The following is a 25,164-nucleotide window of genomic DNA, read 5'->3' on the forward strand; positions in this document are numbered from 1 at the left end:
AGTCCCGTTTATTTTAAAATTCATGATTTGGGGCACATTTTTTACCACTGAACAAAACACATGTTAGTTGGTCAGGAAAGTCAGAATTTTACTGTACTCTATACACACAATACTACTTCTTCTATTAACACTTTCTTTCATTCTCTCTTACAGTAAGTGTACTGTCATGTCTCCTACCTTCTAAAGCATCATACTGACAATGTGTGCTCCAAGAAGTCCCCAAATGGTGGACTGATGGGGAGGGACCAAGATAGAATTAAGTAATGCAGAAACTGAAGAGACACTTTCTCCTGTATTGTAAAAGAATAGACAGGTAAGCTAGATATTTGGTAAATGACTCTTGTCCCCTTTCTGCCTTCCCTTGAATATTTTTTTGCAGGAGATGACCACTGATTATTTTCAAAATATTGTGAAAAGTTACTTTTTTGCAAGTCACTACAAACACAAGTACCTGAAGACTAGAAGGTGGCCAACATTGTACCAATATAAATTTAAAAATAAAACAAAGACTGTACTGAACCTGTTTTTATTAAAGTCCAGTTGACTTGTGCCACAAGTGAATTCATGGAAGCAGTTATACAAGACATAATACAAGACAGGATACAAATGTGGCTATGGAATGCAGTAGATGGTAAAGATGGCTTTAGACCCAAGATCCTGTTTTACTATTACTCTAGACTCTTTTTTTCAGGAAGCAACAAAAGCATTTGATAGTAACAAAACATTAAATATTGTGCAACTTTACCTCCAATAATGGTTTGCTTACATAAAAAATGAGTTACTAATCATGCTGCAGACAATTAGTGAAAGGAGTGCAAAAGGGTGCAAAAATAGTTTAAAGAAATAACAACAGGTTACATGGAAATGATTCTTAACTGAATTAATGTCAATAGCAGGGTCCCTCAGGGTCCCGTACTGAAACTGCTTCTCTCTTTTTAATATAGATTAAGCACTTTAAAAGTATTATAACAATCAAGTCTTTGAAATTTAGTTAACAGATACCACTGAACTTGCAAAACTTCTACAGACATAATTTTAAGAACATTTTGGGACAACATGTGGAAAATTAAGTTAAATTCAAATAAATGCAGAGTTCTACATACAGGAAGGAAATATTCATCCACTCTTTTTCAAATATGCATGATGCAATTTATTTTTGCAAAGAGAAGGATAAATAATTTTTGGGATTTGATGCCAGAAAGTAAAAAAAATGTTTTGAGGCTCTGTGTAACTTATTATTATTAGTAAAAGACAAAGTAGTTGAATGTTTCCAGCCTAAACAAAATGAAAATAAGAAGACATACAATAATAGTTTTTCTTTTTAGCTATAAATGAAATTGGTAAGGCTGATACCAGCTATTACTATTACTCAATTGTTTAGTTAAGACAGCAAGGCAAATACGAAAGATAAATAAAGATAATAATTAACAAATGTTCAAAAAAAATGTTCCACAAATAATACAGTAAATTATGTGTCAGTGTACATGAAAACAGAGCCCTACTGACCTTCAAATCTCAGATATTACTATAGGTTCTTAGGAATCTGCCATTCGGAATATTACCAATGCAATGACAAAATGACAGAAAATACCACACAAAATATATATTATCTATTATATACACACAAACTTATGGCCACAATCCTGTCAAAACACACACACATATATTGTATGTATGTGTGTGTGTGGGTGTGTGTTTGAGTGTGTCTCCTATTTTGAATATCGTTTGCTTCTGTTGAGGGATTTTATACCCTAAGGTATAAAAATAGTTATAGTTTTAATTTTGATTTGTGGTTTGGGCTGTTATATTGCTGCTATTCTGATGGTGCTATTGTTGATACCTGTTGCTAGGACTGTCCCTGAATGGGGATGTTCTTAGAGGTCATGGCCTGTCACTCACAACGTGATGGAATAAAAGGTCATCCAGGGGAATGCTTCCCTATCTGATTACACAGATTCAATAACCCTTCAAACCTTTCTGAAAAAAATGTGTTTCTTTGGTTTTTGAACTCTCTGCACTCCTTCTGACTTTGAATTTGCCACACGATTCTTGGCTTAGGTTACTTATAGTTATTCTCCTGGTTCTGACCCTTGCTACAGTTTTTTGACTATGTCCTCGTCTTCCAGTTGCTCTCTGATGTCTTGTGTATATAATGAAATTCTTACTTGCATTAACATACAACACTTTGCTACTCCCTAGCACCATGATTAGTGAGTTTGACTGATTAACCTCAAAACTTCTGTCTTCCTTTCATTAAATACCTACCATACATTGAAAATTGTGTCTTTCTTACCTGCAACAGTATTAAATTAAAAATAAATATCATATCTAAAAATGCAATACGCTTCAGACAGAAGAAATAACAACAATAAAATACTAATAACTTAGCTAAAGATGGTCTGTAGGATTGAATCAGTAGTGCAAACTGATTGGTAATGTAAGTTGTATGTACACAACAGATTCCTTGTCACAGGTTTAGCAGATGGGAGTTATTAGTATAATTGTGGGTGTAAAACTTTTTATACTGTAGGTCCGCTAGTTCTGCATCTGGGACAGGGGGACAAGCAATTTATTGCTGGGGTGTGTGGAGTTTGAGACAATGCAAAAGGATTACTTCAGTCATCACTTGTTTACTGTAGTTGCTGAAAAAGATTGACTAACTAAACGTTCATCTGGGTCAACATCAATGGGGCCCTCAACATATTAAGTCTTGTTAAGAATACTACACAGTGTTCACTTTTTGAGGAAAGTCAGTCTGTTAACTCAGATCTGCACAGATGCACAATAAAGAGCATACTGGCTAGTTGCATCATAGTCTGACATTGCAGCTCTAATGCGTAGTTCATTACTGGATCTGTAGATTGGCAAAGCAGCAGTGACACCAACTAACATTTACAACACAAACAGCCTAAGTAACACCTCTGGAAAGCTTATACCAGACTGAACTGGTGAATCTTCAGCCAGGACTTAAATCATTTTTACAAACTAAAGGATTGATTTGGTCAAAGTAACAACAGTAAAGGCCAACTGCAACACAATGTAAAATAAAGATTGATTAAAAAATCAATTTAAATTAACAATGCATAAGAAATTGGTGGCATATGTGAATTCATTTTTTGAAACTCATTATCCAGTACTGAGCTGCCGGAAGCTGGAGCCTACCCTGGTAGCAACAGATCATACATACCCAGTGACTTACTCCAACTAGTCCACGGCTGGCTCTGAGTTTGATTTTGTCTTTAGTTGTAGGGATGACCTCTGTGTGCACGAGAGATAACAACCAATGAATGCTCACCCAGACATACAATGCATATAATGCAGTGACGAGGAATAAAGAATGCACATGTTTTGGGCATCACAAACAGAATAAAAAGGTCATTTGTCTGATGTCTTGTGTTTTTCATAACCCAACAGAATGGGAAAAAAGACAAAAAAGGGCTGAGATTGTGGCTGAACTTGTTGTACCTATTAACACTTCGTAAATCACCAGCTGCATCAGGCAGAATGTTATTGGTTGTTTTAGACAGGGGCAAGCATGACTGTGCTGGAATGTCCACACACAGCCACTAAATTTGACATGCCCAGCGATTTTCAGTTGTTTAAAATGACATGGCCTTGTGACGAGATTAGCAAATGCAGTCAGCAATACACCCAACAACTACAAGTCACATAATATGCCATTGGCTTTAAAGGAATCTTCCACCCAAAAATGATTATTTTTTATATGTCACTTTACCAAATGTACCTTGTAGTCGTGGTCAAAAAAAAATTTTTAATCTCATGTTTTCATGCAGAATGCAGAATGGATAGAGAGGTTTATGACATAGCAAAAGTAAATAGCGACCAGTTTCGACACGGAAAAAAGAAAAAAAAAATACTCTGACGTTGTTTGTGTCACATAATCCATGTGTTTGTTATCCAGTCACTTGCCCAAAACCTGCAAAACAAATGCTTTGTTGCTAAAATATTCTTAAATAATTACTTTCTGAATTAGCAGTGGGCACACTTCAACATAAACAGGAAACCTATAGACTCATGACTTTTTGAACTGAAGACAGGACTCTTGACCAACAAATAATAATGAAAGGTAGGTCTTCAACTTAAAAAGTAGCTAGACACCTAAAAAGACATGTAAAGAGTAAAGGATCCAGTCAGGAACTCAGAGCTACTGTACATTAGTAGAGGAGAGTGTCATGACCTGCTTGGCTCTTTGGAGGAGTTGCTGGAGAGTCTCAAGGCTGTTTGCAACATCAGTACAGGAAGGAAGACAGCTGAGGGACTGCTACCTCTGCAGCTACAGAAATTATTTTCCATCTGCTATAGTCCATTGGCCTGGGTGGATGGACACCAGTCAAAGGTTCCAGTTCATGGAGATGGGAAAAAGTGTGGCAGACCATGTTATCACTGATCCCAGGTGAGCAGTGTGAAGTAGGGCTGGTGATAAAACTGTGCAGGCAAAAGGATGAGGCAGTTTGCAGAGGCATTACATCTGATCTGGAGATGCTGTTGTCAGTGTCAGTTCAGTGAACGTAAACAGCCAAGAGAACAGTATATCTTCAGATCAACACAAGTACTGTAGGATTACCTACTTACTTATAATTGACAAATCGCCACACAGAAGGGCAGTGTTTAACAGCGCAGCACTGTGCAGCACTCTGGCTTGGCTACACCATTTGACAATGCAACACACAATATCCCTGCTGTGCAACCTAACAGCAAAGCACTCAAGACTGCTGATGTTGTTTTGTCACAGGCCTCTTGACCACAGTAGAAACAAAGACCACCCTGCCTTTACAAAGTGTTGTGTGCATTTTCAAGAAGTTAGAAGTGTTCGTTGGGGACAGTGACTTTGAAGTGAGAGCTACGTAATGACATTGACAAGTTGCATCAACCTGGGGTGAGTCACCCATAGTATGAGATGACATTCCATCACCAGCGGCAGGGACACCTAAAGCAACATCAATCCTGCAATGTCAAAAACAAAATTCCATTCTGTTGTTAAGATTTAGAGAGGTTCTATGCACAAAGTCCCAAAATATCTCCAAAACTTTCCATGGCAGAGGGGAGGCATCAAACACCACCTAGTCAAAAAAGGGCAAACATGGAATCTTTATAAATAAAAAGATTTATTATCACCAAAAATGCATGTAACAAAATAAGCTATTGGAGCACAAAAGACACAGAAGGCAAAGAATTTACAATATGCAATATTGTTCCAAAACTCAATCCAACAGGCAAAGTCAAAAAACAGAGTAAAAGGTCATAATAAGGCAGAAAATCAGTAATTATCAAAATAGTAAAAACACAGAAGGATTCACCATTCACCTAATGAAAAAGGGACTGTGGGTTTTCCTCAGCCTTTATAGGACTTGAGGGAAGTCTCTTGTGGAGACGGGCAGGTGGCTCCGCCTCTTGGAGGACCATCCACAAAACACAGATAAACATAGCAGCAGACACACTGACATATGGAAACTAAGTAATCAACATTAACAAAAAATTTGAGCAAAAATAAACATGTGACATTTGAACCCTGACCTGTATGAAATGTAACATTAGAGTGGCAATGGCGCCCAGACCTCTTAAGGATGGCAAGCCACCTAAAAGAGCCAGGTAAAGAGCAAAGGATCCATTCCGGCATTTGGCACAGGCGCTACAATAACATTTTTGGGTGGAGTATTTCTTTAAAGTAACTTTCTTAAAATTGCATATTCAGTCAGGGACAGGGACTGAACCTGTAACCTGGAGATTTAAGAAGAACTTGCGTTAGCTATATGGCCACATTTCTTACGCTGAGCATGCTGACTCTCAGTAGGCCTATTTTGATTTGCCAATCAATCGCACAGCATGTTGTTGAACTGTATGGTGAAATTACAATCCCTGGCAGAGATCCACACCAAGTAAGAACATACAGAGTTCACACAGAAGGCACCCCATCTGGGAATTTAACTAGGGTCTAAATACCCAAGGCAGAAAAAAAGAATCTTAAAATGAAAGACTATATTTTGAGAAACAATGCTAAAAATGTTGAAGTACACAAGGAACAATCCTTTCAAATGAATTTCCCATTCCATGCGAACAAAATGAAATGTGAAAAAGCACAAGTGTTTTCTTTTTTTAAGCAAGCGTTCAATTCGAGCTGTACTAGCCCCACGAGGAGGGGCGATGTAGCATGTAGACCTTCTGATCATTTTTGCTGAAGCCTGCTATTGGTTTACTCTTTATCATAAGGGTGTAATTTCCTGCACAAAATCTGGTCCCAATCCATGGGAACAAAATGAAATGTGAAAATGCATAAGTTTGTTTTTTTTTTCTTTTTTTAAGCAAACGTTTAAATCAAGCAGCATTAGCCCCCCAAATCACCCCAGCGATCACTGGAGGAGAGTTGTATTGAAGACACCAGGTTGGTCCTGCATTGCCTCTTAAATAGGCTAGGTTGCAAAACTGCTGCTGAATCGCCCATCCCCCCTCCGCGCTTGGAAAACAAACTTCTGCCTCCTACAGACCAGTGAAGCTGCTGAAGATTCAGCAAGCGGCAGATCGGAGGGGGTGGGGAGGTGGGAGCGAGGGAAGCATGCTTTTATTTATTTAATTTTTGAACCGGCACTGGAGATTCACAAACGCCACCGATGTATAAGTAACAATACAAAATATTAATAATCAAGTACTGTTTTTCTTGAGAGGGAGTGTTCGCTGTGGCTGGGCCGAAGCACTTCCTGCTCTCGCCGTCCAACCCCCTACTTTCCTCCTTTCCCTTCTTCTTCTCCTTCTCCTCCTCCTCCTCTCTAGGGCTGTTATTTTATGTGTGTTCCTATGTACCCGATGGCCGTGCTCCTGCTCTTGTTTAGCCGTTCCTTTTTAACATAATGAACGTCACATCGAGCAAGGGTAATTACGTTACCAGCCTTCCTGTTCGCTCTGGTGACGATCTAAATGTTTCCATAATTTTGGAAGCGCAGTTATGCTTTTGAAGCTTTTGCCTGATGTACAGTTATAATAGCTGCCATGCAAATGCCCCCTATTCATTCTGAGTGGAGACTTATTATTAATGTGTATTTATAACAAAATAACGAACGTTCAAAAAACAAAAAAAAAATCAATCAAGCCAACGCCTAGGCCTCAAATGTAACAAATGATTGTTTTTTTATTTTTGTTTAATAAAAGGAAATGTCATATTTATACAGTATGATCTTTTAGTCGTCATGGGTAGAGGCTTTGGGTAGATAAACAATAATAATTAATAACGCCAACGCCTAAGCTTCCAAACAAACAAATAAAAAAATAATAATAAAACGTATGTTTTATTTAATTTGTTGCATGTGGGTTTCAGTAAACCCCTCCACCAGCTAAAAAAATTAATGTGACAATCGCACTCATTTTTTTCTTCCTATTTTCATTTCTATATTTGATGACAATGCGAAGTTAAAATGCCCGCGTTTAAAACGCCTAAAAAAGTCCCAGTCGCAGAAACTGATCTGAATCGCTCACTCACACTTACTGTGGCTAAGTTCTTTTTTAACCTCTGCTCGTATTACATTATTTTTGCAATCTCCTTCGCAGATAGAATGAGGAAAAAAAAGTCCATTCCTGGAGCCATTCCTGCCCGGGGTCAGTAGTCCAGTCCGCCTTTTGCGTGTTGCCACGCGCCTCAGTAAAATGGCTGTGTCTCGCGGAGCCTCGTGCTGGTTTGATCAGTTTCTCGCTCTCAGTCTCGTTCTCTAACAGAAGCCCCCCCACATTCCGTGTCGGTTAATTTCATTCCCGGGATTTTTATTTATTTTTTTCCACTAACTTTTAATTCGAGTCGGAGCCGGAGTCGGAGCCCGGATTCGGTCCGGTGTCAGGGGGGAATGAGTCGGGGACACGGGTAAATTGTTATAAACAATTGTATTTATATTCAATGCTATTGAGTGTTTGATTGTGCCTGACTCGCTGTGAAAGAGAGAGAGAGGGATCATGGCCGCTCAGGTCGCCAGCGCCGCCGCTCTGAACACCAGCCCGCCTTCCGAACTGAAAAAAACGGATCGGGACCCGCAAGAGGAGTCGGTACCGGTGGAAAAGCAGCAAGAAAACAAGGAACCGGGACCGGAAAGCGGATCCCCGGGCCAGAAAGATCTGCAGGACGGGGCCGACGCTGGGAATGCAGGGGGAGGAGGGGATCCAGAGATGAAGAACGGCAACGGGAATCCATCCAGGGCGAATAATAACAACAGCCAGACCGATTCAGGGGCTCCCGACGGGAATAACCACCAAGGGATGGCACACCTTCACTCGGCCGCTTATCCTCCACCTCCTTACAGCTACAGCCCGCACTACAGCCGGGCCCCTTTTCATCAACATGGCGGACAACAAAGCCCTGGCATGGCAGCTGCAGCGGGGCCGGCCGTGCAGCCAGGCGGCATGATGGACTCCTACCCAGCCAATTCGCACGATCACGGGTTTCCTAACCACCAGTTTAACAACTACAGCCCATTCCCGAATCGGACTGTCTACCCTGGCCAAGGATATGGTATGAACTCTCCGCGAAACAGCCAGCCTCCGGCGGCTGGGGGGCAGCCAGCCAAGCAACAGCCAGCGGGAGGAACTACAGCTATGGCTGCCTCGTACAGTAATCAGAATCAGAGGTATAGCATGGGCAACCCGCAGCCCACCTCCACACCGACCCTCAACCAGCTTCTAACCTCTCCTAGCTCGACCAGGGGCTACCAGAACTATCCTCCTAGCGACTACAGCAACCAGGAAGGGGCTAACAAGGGACCAGCAGCAGACATGGGTAGCAGCAACCAGTATGGTGGGGGCCACCAGGGTTGGCAACAAAGGACCCATCTTCCATCGCCAATGAGCCCAGGGAGCACCGGGCAGCCACTCAACAGAAACCAGGTAAACTTGAGTACACATATACTTGACGCTTGTGCCCGCTTCTCTTAGCTTGTGTAATGGTGTAGAGTGATATCTGTTTGCAATGGACCTGCCATTGTCTGTCTCTCCCTCTCTCTCTCTCTCTCTCTCTCACACACACACAGACTCTCTAAAATGGCTGCCTCTCTTGCATTTTTTCCCCCTCTATCTCTACATATTGCATTTCTCGAAGAAAAAAACGGTCTCAATCGGGTGAAATTAACGTCGTTTCCAGGGCCCTCGTGTCAAATTCGGGCGCCTTTGTAGGTGGTCGGTGGTCTAAAGGGGAGTCGACATTTAAGGAGCCTAATCGGGGCACCAGAAAGACGCTTTCCCTTCCATTTTTCAAGTTAATCGTGTTGAGAAAGGTAGACTGAAATAATCGGATCTTTTCGGATTTTTGAAAATACTTATTTTGTCCGTACCATGTAACTTTGTGTTTTTAAACCGCCGTGCCTCGCGTAAACTTCTGAAGCTTCGAGGTGGTTGAACAATAAACAGCCTCGATTAATTAAATTTGCATATTTTAGCTTTTTTTATTTCTCTGAAAAAATCTTATACCTTCGTGTCGAGAGCCTTCGTTCATTTGACGCGGTTGATCGCAAATTGGCCAAACAGTTATTTGTTTGAAAATGTAAGGGTTTGAGTTGGTGGGTTATTTTTTTAACACTGTATGTGCTGATTGGGTGACCCGTTCTTTTAAATTTGCGATGGGATGTTTAATTCAGCGCCTGAGTTTCTGTGGCTGAGTTCCCCTCAGCCTGCTAGTAAACATTGGCCAGTGATTTGAGTAACTGCAGATTGCTTTGCTTTGGGATTTGAATTATGGAGGTAAAATCCTTCTGTCAAAGCCAGGAGACAGTTGGTCTTAGGTTGACATGCTAGCTTAGATCTGATTGGCTCCCCCATCCTCTGCTCTTGGCCATTTATAATTGCATCTGATGTAATGCTACAACAATCCCTGATTAGCTCGTATACATTTACACTTTCAAGATAAGGGGGAAAAATCAGCCTCATGTTAGTATACTCGTATTTAAAGGCTAACAGGATTTCCTTTATTTTGCTTCCCACCCTGTCACGTGGAAAAAAAATCCAAATCTGAAGTGTCGCTATTCAGTTGCAAACTAAACTAAATGGAAGATCAGTTACATTAATTTTGCTATTTTGATATTCTGAATACCATTTAAAAATTGACCACCTTGACATTTCATGTTGGTTATTTTTTTTAATGTAATGAATATATGTAAGTGCATGGCTCTTTATCACGATGTTAACTGTAGAAACGCACTGTGCACATTTTTTAAAGTATTGCTTTTTAGATATTTAAAATTCTGCTGCACACAAAGTGAAACCAGTTTGAATAGTAGGAGTGATGATGAATTTTATAGTTTCTACTCGTGCTTTATAAATAGGACATTTTTAAAGTTATTATTTACTGTAATGGGGTGGAGGTTCAAGTACATACGGAAGCTATTAATCTGAAGAGGCAGCCATGATAACTTTCTTAATTTTGGGTCAGCCTTATTATTTTTAGTTTTGATTGTTCCCTATTGATTGCTTTTTTTGTAAGGAGTAGTTCTTTTCAGTCTAACATCACAGCTTTAATGTTTACCTTTTGAGGTTTATGAAGCTTTTTTGTCTACCAACAATTTTAAGAGGGACTTATGTGCTTCTTATGCAAACATTAAAATACTGTATCAGCCAGTCTTCATTTTAATTTTATATCATATTGCATCCTTTTGGGAAAGGATCTTGGTAGTGATCTATGACTCTCTGTATTGATCCTTTGAATATTTTTCATGGTCCTACATGCTTTGTTTGAATGTCACTTTGGAGATATAAAGTAAAAAAAAAAAAAAAAAAGTGGGGTTTTATAACTAAGTTCTTTTGTAAATGGATGGATGAATAATTTGTTGTTAAATGTAAGTATGAACTGCCATTCTGCCAGTAATCCTTGGGTTAAACAAATGCAAAATTATAAAACGATGGTAAAGTGCAGACTACTTTTCCATCAATATTGAGGAACCCATTTACTTGAACTCGTGATACTCCTTGCACTATTTTTACATTAATTTATTACTTAACTCTCCTAATCTTTTTAGAGTCATGGGAAGCTGGGGTCTGTCTCAGTAGCATAGGCCACAAAGCAGGAAACAGCAGTTCAACCTAATCCACACACACACACACACACACACACACCCCCCCAAATTCCCTTATATTGCTCAGTTTAAAGCTGTATTTATAATGTGACAAGAAAGCTGGATTTTGCATTTTCTCATCCTGTCTTCAAGTGTCTCTCGTCTGAACAGTCCTCACTGGCAGTGCTTTGGCCCATGTGTGAACCTGAGGCTCGAGCTGTGAGGCAGCTGTGCTAACCATTCCAGCAGTTCACTATTGTACCATTCCACCATTAATATATATTATATTATGCCTTGATGGTTATGTCTGTGTGTTACCTGTATTTCCTGTTTCTAACTAAAGATGTCACTGAAGGGCGAAAATAAGATGTTTCATAAAGATTACAGCAGGTAATCATCAAAGGAATACGAGGGGGGACCCAAAAATAACCGGAATTTTGTTGTTGTTAGGTTATTTATTTATTTCCGGTTAATAACCGGAATTTTGTTGTTGTTAGGTTATTTATTTATTTCCGGTTATTTTTGGATCCCCCCTCGTACATTATTGTACCTGAGGATTAGAGTTGGTGAGAATGGTGCAGATCGAGGTCTAGTCCCATCCTCTCTGAAGTAGAAAGTGTACATAATTGGAACAGTTCTCCAAATGAGAAAAGTAAAACAGTGCAAATAAAGTGGAATAGTGTATTTTCAAAATGCTCAAAGAATAAAGACACTTCACCAGTCACACCATGCCGGACAGACAGCTAGCTGAAGAAGTTGCTGCAGTACAAGCAAAAATTGCCACTTGGCAAAAGTGTCTCATATGGGAGGCTGAAATCATGAAAGCATTTGTGTTCACATCACCTATATAAAGGAACATGGCAATAGTTTATCTAGCCACTGTAGTTTTACCAATGAACTCCTACACAATAAACCAAGTTATTGTGTTTAAAAGACAAAAGCAAGTATCTTTTATATTGTATTTTGTTTTTGCTTGTCATTTCTTGACTGGTATTTTGTTTACTTTTATATTCCAAATGTAAACAGTCTCTTACCTTTTAGACATGAGAACTGGTGTTAAAGTAAAGTAGTTTTCAGTAGTTTTAGTGTGGGTTTACTGTTTTATTTGTATGACTGGATCCAACCTAAAACACTTGTATAAACCGTATAAATCAAATTGTATATTTCACAATTTTTATATTTTATATTGTAAAGTTAGTAGTACTTTTTCTCTTGGAAATCCAATAGGAGGATATAGTTTGAAGGTTAACTATGAAACTACTTAAGAGGGAGAACGCAGCCAACCATTTCCTGAAACGGCTCAATCTAAGTCATGGTCATGAGGAAGAGAGAACGAAGTTTAAATATTTACATATAATCAAGTAGGATTGACAACTTCGACATTTTAAAAATGTTTTGCGGATTTTCCATTAGGTAAAGCGTATATATCTGATTTGTGTAATTTCATTTGCTGAAAAGTGTATCAAGTCAGTTAACATGACCGTGCATATGCTATATAAACCAGTTGGAGCCATTTTCGTAAGGAACTAAAGTAAAATTAATGTGCTTGAACTTGTCCCACTTTAACTGTCTCGTGTTTTATTTCTTATATTTCTCTTTTATAATGTGCATCCTATTTTATAGCTCTTTGTTTACTTTGTTAGAATTTCATTAATGAATTTTGTATTTTTTTTTTAACTGCTGTACTGTCTCTGGTACAGTATGAAAAACTGCCCATTTTTCAGTTTGTCTAGATGAAGGTTTGTATATGATTGTGCAGAATCACCACAATTTCATTCATATATTTCTTACCCTTTTTACTCCAAATGCCACAGATATCTGTGGTCCTCTCTTTTGTTGTTTGATTCACAAGATGTGTCTATGGTGCCCGTTCAAATCTATCAAAATATTAAGTATACAAAGAAAAAAATATTTATTAATAAAGTAAATCTAGTCAGTTAGTATAGGCCTTTTTAGCAGGTAGAGCCAAGTTGTATTGAAAAAGAATTTTTTACTTTTTTTCTTCGTTGTCAGCTGACCATATCTGAATTCTTTATGAAAACTGGTTTTTCATTGAAATAGAGTTAGTGCCCTGTCCAGGGATGTTTTCTGCATTGCACCAAGTGTTTCTGGGCTAAGCAAAGGTCTCCCAACCCTGCATCGGATTAAACTGGTCTGAGAATTCTACAATATGGCTAAGTTTATATTCTGACTTTTGATTTGTTTTATTGTTTTTTTAGCTTAATGGTTTTATTTATGTATGTTGGTTGTTTAGGATTTTGTGGTTATGTTAGAATTATAGGTATATTTAATATATATTAGCATTGTGACCCACCCAAGAATAAATGGAAATGAATAAAGCAAGAAGTTGCAAAATATCCCCATAATAACCCCAAATCTGACCTCCTTTGCATATGCTCCCTTTTCACCCCTTATTTGAAATGGGGGTTTCAGACAATAGATGGTATAATTTTAAAAAGTTTGATGCCATTAATAAGGTAGAAGGTCTGGTTTTCTTGGTAAGATTTTGGAAAATTTATTGGCAAATACACACCGAGCATTACTTAAGGGAAATTTTGAAGAGATTTACACGTTCGTTTTTCTACCAGGTTTTTTTTTTTTAAACCCGTGAAGGAGAGATTCTAGTTGTGTGTCCATCACTTAGGGCTTGGGTAATTTAAGGCCACATTTATAACTTCATTTTGAGTGGCCCCAGAGAAAGAGTTACTTTTTCCATCTAGTTCTTCATGATGATCTTAAGTTTGGTAGGGAATTGCCTATGGGGATATGTGCCAATGTCTAACTGAAAGGTTTTATAAAATCAGTATTTTAATTTCCTTATTCTGTTTTGGTTCAGACATTTTACTTTTCTCTTGATTTTATTGTGTTGTTGGGGTAAATGTTATTTTAGAACAGTTTTCTCTAAATAAACTATTCTAGTTTCTGTCAATGTCAGAGTAAGTCTATTTTGAAAAAGTACAGAATGGGCTTCTTCCATGTAGGTGTATATAGAATGAAAAGGCTTAAGCATTAAAACATTTAATTTCTTCACTGAAATAAACCCAGTTCTTTATTGTATTGTGTGCTATATCTTTTAATGCTGTTAGCATGCTAAAATGTTGGTTGCATAAATTACAAATTCAGACAACTAATTACTTTGAAGAAAATAATTTTCAACACTATTTTGCTGATGGAGTGGCAGATCATTATTTCAAGAAATTTAGAATCTGAGTTGTATAATATCACACAGTATAATAACTTTATAAAAATGATAATATGTATTTATCATAAAAACCTATGTGTTTCTGTATTTTTATGGTCTCTTCCATTATTGGCATCCTTGGGAAAGATGAATAAAAATGGTTACAGAGTTCATCTTTTGATGAATTATCTTAATCTCACACTGAAGAAATGAGAGAAATCAGACATTTAACCGAAGTACATTTATTCAGAAGAAAAAAACAAAACTAATTTTTTAACAAACCCTCATGTGCCACGATTATTGGCAGTCCTGCATTTAATACTTTGTTCAACCTGCCGATAAAGCGGCACTGAGTCTTCTCCTCTAACATCTTATAAGGTCGAAGAATGTAAAATAGACAATCTGAAACCATTCTTCTTTGCAGAATCTCACCAAATCATCCAGGGTTCTAGGTCTCCTCTTGTCTTCAGCTCACCTTACAGGTTTTTAATGGTGTTTAGGTCCAGGAATTAAGACAGCCATGGCAGAAGTTTGTGTTTGTGTTCCTTTGACAGTTTTTTTGTGTTGACTTGGACATTTGTTTTGCATCATTGTTCTGTTGGGAGTTCCAATGACAGCCCAGTTGTAGATTATTGTAGAGCCAGCCAGATTTAAATTTTACATCTCTTGGCTTTTATTGGATTCCATTCAGTATAGCCATCCTCCTTTTTATGGAAAATCCACCTTGAGTGTTTGTTGCCAAACATCTCAATTTTTTTGTATCATCTGACCATAGAACACAGTTCCAATCGATGTTCCAGTAGCATGAAGCAAACTGTAGGCACTAACATCTCTGGTTAAATTATAGGAAAGACTTGCCTTCCAAATAATCTTTTGACATGGAGGTGGCATCGAAAGGTAATTTTGGTCCAGTGGTGACCTTAAGATGCTATGTTTTGCTGTATTTTTTTAACATTGATTCTAGTATTATTTTTTAACCTCTCTTTATACCATCCTCCTCATTGTGCATGGGGTCAAATAAACTTGGATCCTGTTCCAGGCGTTGGTAAGTTCCAATTGATTTGAACTTGCTATTGGCCTAACTGTAGAGAGAGGGATTTTCAGGCGAGTTGCCATTTTTATAGTCATTCCCAAAACACCTTTTCCCTCATTTGAATAGTATGTTCATATCTTTGCTATATTGATGAATCAATAGCGGAATTTGACTTCTGTACCACTGCATATTTATACCCCATTGGCACAGGGAGTCATGGATTACTGCTTGAATCTGATCAGCATAAAAAAAAGTTAGATATAGATGGAGCAAATGTTTGATGTACACTTCTTTTTCAGAATTTCTAGGGGTGCCTTCAATGTAGTTTTGTTAAGTAATTTTTTTAATAAATAAATTAATTTAAAGGTTGGAATACTCATATTTTCAGTGTGAGATTAACTCACCAAAAAAGTGATTGTGTTTGCATTTTTTTTTTAATTTTAATAATAAATTAACTGTTTTTACCCATTTTTCCCAGGGGTGCCAATAACTTTGGTGGGGACTGTATTCTTGTGTATGTAAGGCGTGTGTGCGTATTTATAATAGGTTAGTCAGATTGATATTCAAATATGATTCAGATCAGTGTGAAAAAAATTCTTATTCAATGGCAGATGCTGACATTTAATTGTAAAAGAACAGTATTTTATTTTTCCTCACATTCATTTCAATTTAGTTACTCCAAACACGCTGTGCCGCATTATTTCTGTATTTTAGGTATAATTGCAAATCACTTCCGTGATCTACATTTTTATAATTTTTAATTGTTAATTTTATTCATAGTTTATAACACAGACTTTTTTGCTGCAATACTGTGCTTTTTGGTTGATGGGTGTACTAACACCAGATTTTAAATGCTTCTCCATGGGCCTTAAAGTATCATTTTGCTCCTGATCATGTTCCGTTTCACTCTTGAACCTGAGACCCCTGATATGCTGTTGCATTCATTGTAGCAAAGAAAATCTTTTCTCATTAAGCATAATAGGAAATAACTGCCATATTTTCTGACTTTAAAAGCTTTTATTTTGAAGAGCATTTTTAATGTTAGGAAGAGTTCCCTAGCTCCCTTAACTGGCACATGTCAAGCCTTCAAAAGACAATTTCTAAAAGGCACAATGAAAAATAAGTACAGTATGGTATATTTTGCTGAATCAGAAAAGAGGGATAAAGAATCCTGTTTAGTTTAATCTTGTGTGTTGTTCTTTGATCATTGGACACCCACCACAGCACTCGACTGGCACCTTGCTTTATGCACTGTAGCTTTAATTAATAACCACATTTTTATGTTGCTGTTAATAAAATGTCTGAGGAGCATTTAGTCCATTTAGTAACTACTTTTGTGAATCACAAATAGACTTACTGTGCATCAACTAACATAAAATATACAACAAACGTATATGGACACGAACTTCACTTCTTCTACACCCATGGATCACTATAGCATATAACGGAGCGGAAGGCAAGGCAAGGGGGGACAAGTTGCAAGGGACTGAAGTACTGAGTGTAATTAAGTAATTTTCATTGGTTTTGTCTTGTGAAGTGTCCTGTTTTCATGTTTTTTTTTTTTTTTTAATCAGGTTACTTTCAGTACACAGAAAATCCTATTTTTTTTTCCAAACTCTTGATTGACTCTTAAGCACTGTACGCTTTACAGACACAGTGCAAGAAAATTCAGAATAAATATTAATGAAGCATATGAAAGCACATTAACTACAAACATGCATGGAATTGAACATATAATATTTAACCTACATTTGAATATATTTGAATTTTTTTTTTTTTTTCTATGAGTATTTGAACCCACATTTTGTGTAACGGGCATTATATGTGATTCAGTAATGCTCTGCAGTTTAATCCTTAGCACAACTGCTGGTTTAAAAAAAATATTTCTGTCTACTGTGCTCTGGCATTGGAGTATAATATTACTACCCTTCATCTGGGTAGCAGGATGGACTGAAATCTTGGACATTATTTATGAGTGGAGTATGTATTTGTTAAGGTGAGCACAATGCTGCAAATGTAAAACAGTTGATTTCTATATTAAGTTTTGTACAATGCTACACCTGTAGTGTTGATGTACTGATACTTTTAATATGCAACATTTTAAGGTCAGCATTGCGATGGTAAGAATCATAAGATCTTTAATAAAACAATGTGCAAGTGTTTAACAGATAAGTGTTTTGTTTTATACTCTAGTCAGTAAGGTTGATTTAGCACACGGAAGTAATAATTTCAGTGTACTCTGTACTCATAACGGTGACACCTGTGACAGAAAAATTATTTTTCTGTATATACATGTATAAATACCTTTTCAAATGTGTTCCTTCAAAAATGGATTGTTTTGAACATGTTTACATTCCATCTTTCTGAAAGATGTTTGAAATGCTTAATTTTTGAAGTTCTATCACTTTGAACAGTCCTTGGATAACTTTTTTGCTTTTTATCTGTAGTACATTGAGACACCTCAGGTTTTTTTTCGCTTTTTATGGAAATACACACAGTTCAATGACTTGATTTTTAAGGAAATCAAGGCATAGTGCAAATAAACAATGGCAAATAAAAAAATGAGTCATTAAGTGTACAAAATTTTATTCAAATGTTTGATTCATTAAAGTAGATATAACAGCCAAACTCTGTTAACCCTTTTAATTCAAAATGCCAGTCACTCTGTGCAAGTGGTCAACTGTACTTCTTTTTGCTACTCCCGTTAGGGGTTGTCACAGCGGATCATCTTTTTCCAAAGTTTGTTGTTCTCTGCATCTTGCTTTGTTACACCCACCACCTGCGTGTCCTCTCTCAATACCTCCATAAACATTTTCTTAGGACTTGCTCTTTTCCTTTTTTCTGCCAGCTCCATCCTTGGCACCCTTTTCCCATTATACCCAGCATCTCTCCTTGCACATGTCTAAACCAGCACAATCTTGCCTCTCTGACTTTGTCTCCAAGCCGCATACTGAGGAACCATCCTTTCATCAACTTGACGGTGTATACACACACATCCTGTGTGATGAACTGAAGAATTCAGATTTTGATTCATTGGTCCATAAGACTTTCTTCAGACCCTCAAACTTGTCTTCTCATTGGGTTGTACCTTTGGGTCTGCCAGATCTCTTCCTATCGGAGTTGCTCCCAGTTTCCAATTGCTATTGGATTGTGTAGGACACTGTACTTCCTGACACCTTGATATATATAATATTTTTATCTTTTTCAGTTTCTCTAAATGAAAGGCCTACACTTCTAAGGGTAATAATGCTTGTGTCTGATTTCATTGGTTAAATGCTATCTTCTTGCCATTATCGCTGGAATTTATAGCTTTTTACCTTGTAATATTGTCCAAGAAGTACTTCAGAGCATATAGTAACATTGTTATAGTAACACTGTATGTTCCAACTCTGCTTTAGAACAGACGGAAGGTTTTTAAGTAATTAATAGAGTTGGGACACCTGTGCAAATTGTTTGCTTCAACTTGCAAGGTTTAGTTTACTTTAATATGGATCTGTTAGCTGTTCCCTGAAGTAGGCCCAGTTGCATTATTCAGAAATTTCCATTTTTTTCAGTTTATGCTAACTTAAATGTTAAATTTAAACCCCTTGCAATTTACTGTTTACTTTTGCACAATTTTTGATTGAATGATTGAATCTGAAGAAAAACTTGAAAAATTGAATTGTTCTAAAACTTTAGACCACTTGTATGTGCATGTGTGTATACAGTTGGAGAAATGAGTATTGAACATATCAACATATTTTTCAGTTAATATATTTGCAATGTGACTCATCACATGAAATTCTCACCAAACATTGGAAATATAAACAATTTTGCATCATTGAACGCCATAAATAAAGGTATGTGTAGTAAAGTGGAATGACACAGGGAAAAAGTATTGTACACACTAATTTAGCACTTATTGGAGAAAAGCCTTTGTTGGTAATCACAGCCTCAAGATGCTTCCTGTATGAAGAAAGCAATCGCCTGCAATGCTGACTCGTTCTTCTGAAATGATTGCCTTTAAACCTTGAAGATTCCGGGGGGCACTCTTGTTAACCCTGCTCTTTAGTTCCTTCCACAAATGTTCAATTGACTGGGCCATTCTAACAACTTGATTTTCGTTCTCTGAAACAAATTGAGAGTTTCCTTTGTTGTAAGTTTTGATTTGTTGTTCTGCAAGACGGTCCACCCACGTCTCATCATCCTGGTGGATGGCTGCAGATTCATTTCAAGAATCTCCTGGTACATGGACCCATTCATCATTCCTTCAATTACAAAGTCTACCAGTACCATAAGATGGGAGGCAGCTTCACACCACGATGCTTCCACCTCCAATACTTAACCTTTGGTATATTGTTTTTGGGGTAATGTGCAGTGTAATTTCTCCTCCAAACATGGTGTGTAGTATGACAGCCAAAAAGATTAACTTTGGTCTCGTCTGACCAGACTGCACTCTCCCAGTATTTCAGACTTGTCCAAACGTTATGTAGTAAACTTTATACAAGCTTTAGCAGTCTTGTGGAGTGAGCGTGCATAGACGCCATGTTGGTGGAGTGCACTGCCTATTGTGTTCTGTGTAGCAATTGACCTGCTGCCTCCCAAGTCTTTCTGGAGCTCTTTCCAAGTGGTATTTGGCTCTTGGGATACTCTTCTGACTGTCCTGACTCCTTGGTCAAATGTCTTTCGAGGAGCTACTGTGTGTGACCGGTTGATGGTGGAGTAATATTCCTTCCACTTGCGGATAATGGCCCCAAAGGTGCTTGCTGGAAGATTTAGAGGTTTTGGAATATGTCTTTAAAAAGTTCCATTGATATGGTTTGCAACAATCTGGTTACGAAGGTCTTGAGAGAGCTTTGTTTTTACCCATCATGAGATGTTTCTTGTGTGAAACCTTGGTACAAAATCCCTTTTTATAGCCCATCACTATGTACTAACCCAGCTGATATCAATTTACACAGATAGGAGGTGGAATTACGTTCTAACTACTTAGATATTTCAATTGGTTCCTTTCCTTGCCTTGGTGTGTTCAATAATTTTTTCCCCTGTGTCATTTCGCTTTATTACACACACATTTATGGCCTTTAATAGTTGTGAATTCCTTATTTGTGGGTTTTTTTGAGTTAATACCAATGTCTAGTGAGAATTTCATATGAATAGCCTCATTTGAAATATAGTTGCTGAAAAAAAAAAAAAAATTAACGCATTCAATACTTATTTCCCCCACTGTTATGTGTGTGTATATATGTGCTGGGATAGGCTATTACTTCATGTGTTCTACAGATATGAGAATTTTATATTTCATGTTGCATTCTATTAGTTTCTCATTCATCAACATGTTAGTGCAGTGGCTAGTATTTCTTCCTCACAGGTTCAGAGACCAGAGTTTGACTTCCTGGCTAGTTACACTGTTTATGTAGAGTTTGTATCTCCTTCCTATGACTACTTTGGCTTGCTCTCACATGTTTGATAGGTTAGTGTCTCTACATTGGCAGGTATGAGGAAGAACACTGTGGTGCACTGGCCTCCCATTCTTGGTGGATTCTTCCTTGTGCACAGTGTTTCTGGCATAAACTTTGCAGCTGTCAATAACGTTCTACTGGTCTTGGTGGGTTCATAAAATTGGTAGAAGTTCTGTGAAAATATAAATAAATACCATATGTTAACATTAATTGATTTTAGAAGTGACAGACCTGTGTACCTGGATGATGTTTCAGAAGCAATGTGTTGGCTATTAGTAAATGTTGATGAAGATGTCAAAATACACACTTTTTAGTTGTGGGGCTTGTCAGACTTGCCGATTTTTAGTTTTTGATCTTGTTGCCAAACCATGTCAGGTTTAAACAACTGAATTTCTAGGGTTGGAATGTAGTCAATACAATTTTCATCACAGTTGTGATTGACACTTTTTATCCTAGCCTATAGGATGCTGTCTGATGGAGCCAGTGGATTATGAATGGTTAACGGCTACAATGAATTGAGCCACAATCCCTGTAACCCCCCATTCTGTTCTGTTTGATGTCCAAAATGTACAGGTTCCATATTGCTACATTCATTGTTTGTCAGCTCTCGTGCACACAGAGCTCACCATTATAATCCATTTTACTAACCGAAGGTTGTAAACCGGATATGGACGCAGGGCGCTGGGCACATCGAGGCGCACTGCTGCACTGCACAGAAAACACAGAAACGAGAAGGTTGTAAACCGGATGTCACGTGCACTGCCGCACTGCAACGAGCCCGCCACCTGTACACTACACTTTCTCTAATCCACTGTGCCAGTAATGTAGATCACATAACGGTCATTCTGTTTGGCGCCCGCCCCAGAGTCAAACGCAGCGGCGTCCCAAAACACTGTGGTGCCTGCCGCACGCGCCTACAACGCGCTTGCGAAAGGAGTCACGGCTCAAACCAAAGAAAACACAGAAACGAGACTACGACCTGTGAACTACACTTGAGGTAAAGCATGCACGCCAGGTTGTACAGCCGCCCGGACGCGACCGCCCACACCACCGCGTATACCCTCCGTGATATGTCTACACGCAGCGGCTTCCCACCGAGGCACATATTGCGCTGTGACGCTCGCCCCACAGTCAGACGCAGCGGCTTCCCAGAGTCAGTAGGTGGCCCCCAAACAACACAACCTGTTCAAGCAGTCGGTGTCAGCGAAGGCAACAGACTCACGTCTCCACAAAACGAAACCGCTTTAGTACAGATATGCTTATTGGATTAAATGACATTTCCCCAGACGCACCCGCCCTCCATAATATGTCATCCATCCACATATCGGACGGAACAGAAACTGATTGCCCTTCTAGGATTTCCGATTTGCTAGCGAATTGCGGGCTTACTTGTGAAAGGCTAAATTAATGTTAAGGTGTGTCTTAGGGCTGGTTTATACTTCATACTCGGCACGCATCATGGCTACCACATGTTCCCAGTGTTCATTTGATGCATCCTCTGAGCATGTCCTCAGAAATTAATGTGATGCATGTGTGAGTTGCAGTACCAGCAAAAAAGTTGGAGGACACAGTGTGATCAAGTCAAAATGTGACGTCAGAGTCTCTGTTTACTATCTATATGTTCTAGAAAGCTGCTTTGCAGATCCTATAGTATCGATGTGGGTGCTTCGATGTTTGACGAATGGTTTGATGTGGTGAAGCAAAATGGTGACATACAAATGCATTTGTGGTACATTTATATTCAAGCATCACATATTCCCCAAGATAATGACACAATACATTTTAAAAGTCTTGCATACCATCTTTTGTGCAGTCTTTTTTTGCACCTTCACATCAGCATCAGAATGTACGGCAGCGTATTTGAGCCACAGATTAAAAAAAAAAAATTAAGGACACAGTGAAAAGGTCTATTTTGTGATTCACGTTGAAATTTCGGCTTTAATCTTGAAATGTCCACTTTAATTTTGTAGTTTATTTTATCATTAAAGTAGACCATTGCAAACATCATCTTAAAACTAACCCACTTGTTAATCGCTATGTGCTTCTGGTGCTTCTTTAAAGCAGCAACTTTACTTAAATAATGAATACTGTTAATAATTACACATGTGGAGGCGGCACGGTGGCTGAGCGGTAGAGCTGCAGCCTCGCAGGGAGTCACATCCCTGGTGTTCCCTGCCTGGAGTTTACATTTTTTCTCAGTGTGCTTCAGTTTCCTTCCAGAGACATTAAGGTTTGGGGATTTGGTGATACTAAAATGACGCTAGTGTGTGCGTGCGTGCTTGTATTCACCTTGCAATGAGCTGATGCCCCATCCGGGGATTGTTTCTGTCTCCCACCCAATGCTTGCTGAAATGGGTGTATCCCTGGATTGACAGATGTAATCATTAAACAGCCATCCTTTTCAAAGATATTGTGGCAAGGTGTCCTCGGGATTTAATTGGTCTTTGAGGCAATTCACAACACAGTGAAGCCAAATGTTTTCTCACTGTGATATCTCACACTGCCACCTGGTAGAATCTTCCAGATTTACGTAAAGTAAGCACGCATGTAGAAACAGTACAATACTTGCATAGCAGTAGTGTCCTCTGAAGCACACATTACGTCGCGTGAAGTATAAACCCGGCCTAAGACTAGGTGTAGTGAGCTGCAGCCCATGTCACAAGATGTGACTGGCTTCACAGGAGTGTGCTTTCAACAGCTTCTGATTATGTAAATAAATATGTAACTGAAATTACTATAAAAGTCATGCTTAATATTTTAATAGGGTAAAATGCCCTTCGATATTTGGCAGACAATATGATACTGTATTGGTCTGGTAATTTAAGGAATACTCCACTAAAATAACTTATTTTTTAGATGTTACTTTCCATATGTGTTTTATAGTGAAGACTGAGAATTTTTATTAATCTCATGTTTTCATGGAGAATTGAGATAGAATGTCGGCCTACAGTGACCAACCCTGGACCGCAGCAGGTCAGGTCAGGTTGGGGAGCATGCGCTGGTACAGTGCGTTGCCGCACCCACCATATGATGAAACACCTCTACATCCCAGTTGGCAACTCCTCCCCCAGGCAGACATGCAGTCAAGTCCCACCCTCTATACACCACAGACAGGTGTTACATCAGCGTCCCCTTGACCTGGTCCAGCCGTATGGGTCATCAGCAAAGAGGATCCTGCAATCTGGATTACACTTGAGAAATTGCGCCACATGGCCATAGTGCTTTAACTGACGCTGCCTTACAATGCAGGTAATGTGCCTCATTTGGTATACTGTCAGCAAACACTCGTTTCACACTGTCAACCCAGTGGAATCCAAGGGTTCTCCTAAGAGAGACCGTACCGAAGGAGTCCAGTCTTCATCTCAGGTCACTGGATAGCGACCATGTCTCGCAACCATATAGCAAAACAGGAAATACCAGAACTCACTAAAGACTTGGACCTTTTTGTCCTCTTGCAAAGAGATCAAGCGCACCACACACGCACACCTTTCCAGTGAGTATAGGAAGAGTCAGCAGAGACATGAATATTGCTGCCGAGTTAAGTAAACTTCTTGATGCAGTTGACATTCTCTCTGCAGACACACACTGCTGATAGCTGTACCCTGGAGGTCATTAAATGCAGTTTAACATCCTACCCATAGCAAGCTATATCAAAAATGGCATTATGTTCTATATTAAAAGTGTAGACTTTTGGCATTTTTATAATTATGGGTGTTTTGTTCAGTGGCCATAAAAATGCTCAAATAAAAATTCCCTTAAAGTACATAGTTTTGTAACTAATAAAATATGTGTAGAAAATATCCATAATACATATGGTATTAAAGAAAATGAATGTTTCTCATAATTACAAGCTGTCATGTTCAATTTCTTCTGTAATATCTTATCTGAAATTTTAAAAAAGTAGTTTTTGCCATTTGTCTAATAAACAGCTTCACATATTGATTCAGTTAATTAATAATGGAAGTTTAACACTGCTTAAATATAAATATACATGCACTAGGTTTTAATCAGTTTGAAGTATTAGTTGCACAATAGCTTTTTGTGATATTAAAATAGTCATTTGCTAGATTTATGTAGGTGTATGGGGTCCCCCCCCTTAGCATAGCAGATAGATCTTTCTGATTCTTGTGGTGTAATTATAAATATGCATAATCTTTTTAATTCTGCATTACTTGTTTATACTGTGTGTCTCACTCACTTACACACACACACACACTCACACACACACACAACTAATAAACACAGTACAAATTTAAAAGTGGCAAATCTATCATATCTTCATAAGATGCTTATCAATAAGATACAAAGCTAATATGTTTAACAAGTTTACAATTACCGTATTTTTTGCTCCATAAGATGCACCTGACCATTAGACACACCTAGGTTTAGAGGAGGAAAACAAGAAAAAAAATATTCTGAACCAAATGGTGTACTAATATGTTAAATAAAATATAGCAGAATAATATTTAAACCATG

General features: G+C 38.3%; 1 protein-coding gene across 2 annotated transcripts in view; it reads left to right on the plus strand.

The window, feature by feature from the left end:
• Positions 1-7,643: 7,643 nt before the first annotated feature.
• Positions 7,644-25,164, plus strand: part of arid1ab (AT rich interactive domain 1Ab (SWI-like)) — a 159,156-nt gene continuing 141,635 nt past the window's right edge. For both annotated transcript variants that reach the window (XM_028818693.2, XM_051919077.1), the window contains exon 1: positions 7,644-8,877. In XM_028818693.2, the coding sequence (XP_028674526.2) occupies positions 7,954-8,877 (924 nt within the window). In that variant the 5' untranslated portion in view covers positions 7,644-7,953. The remainder of the gene's footprint in view (positions 8,878-25,164) is intronic.

Source organism: Erpetoichthys calabaricus, chromosome 14 (genome assembly GCF_900747795.2).
Source record: "Erpetoichthys calabaricus chromosome 14, fErpCal1.3, whole genome shotgun sequence".
In the NCBI taxonomy this organism is placed as follows: Eukaryota; Metazoa; Chordata; class Cladistia; order Polypteriformes; family Polypteridae; genus Erpetoichthys; species Erpetoichthys calabaricus.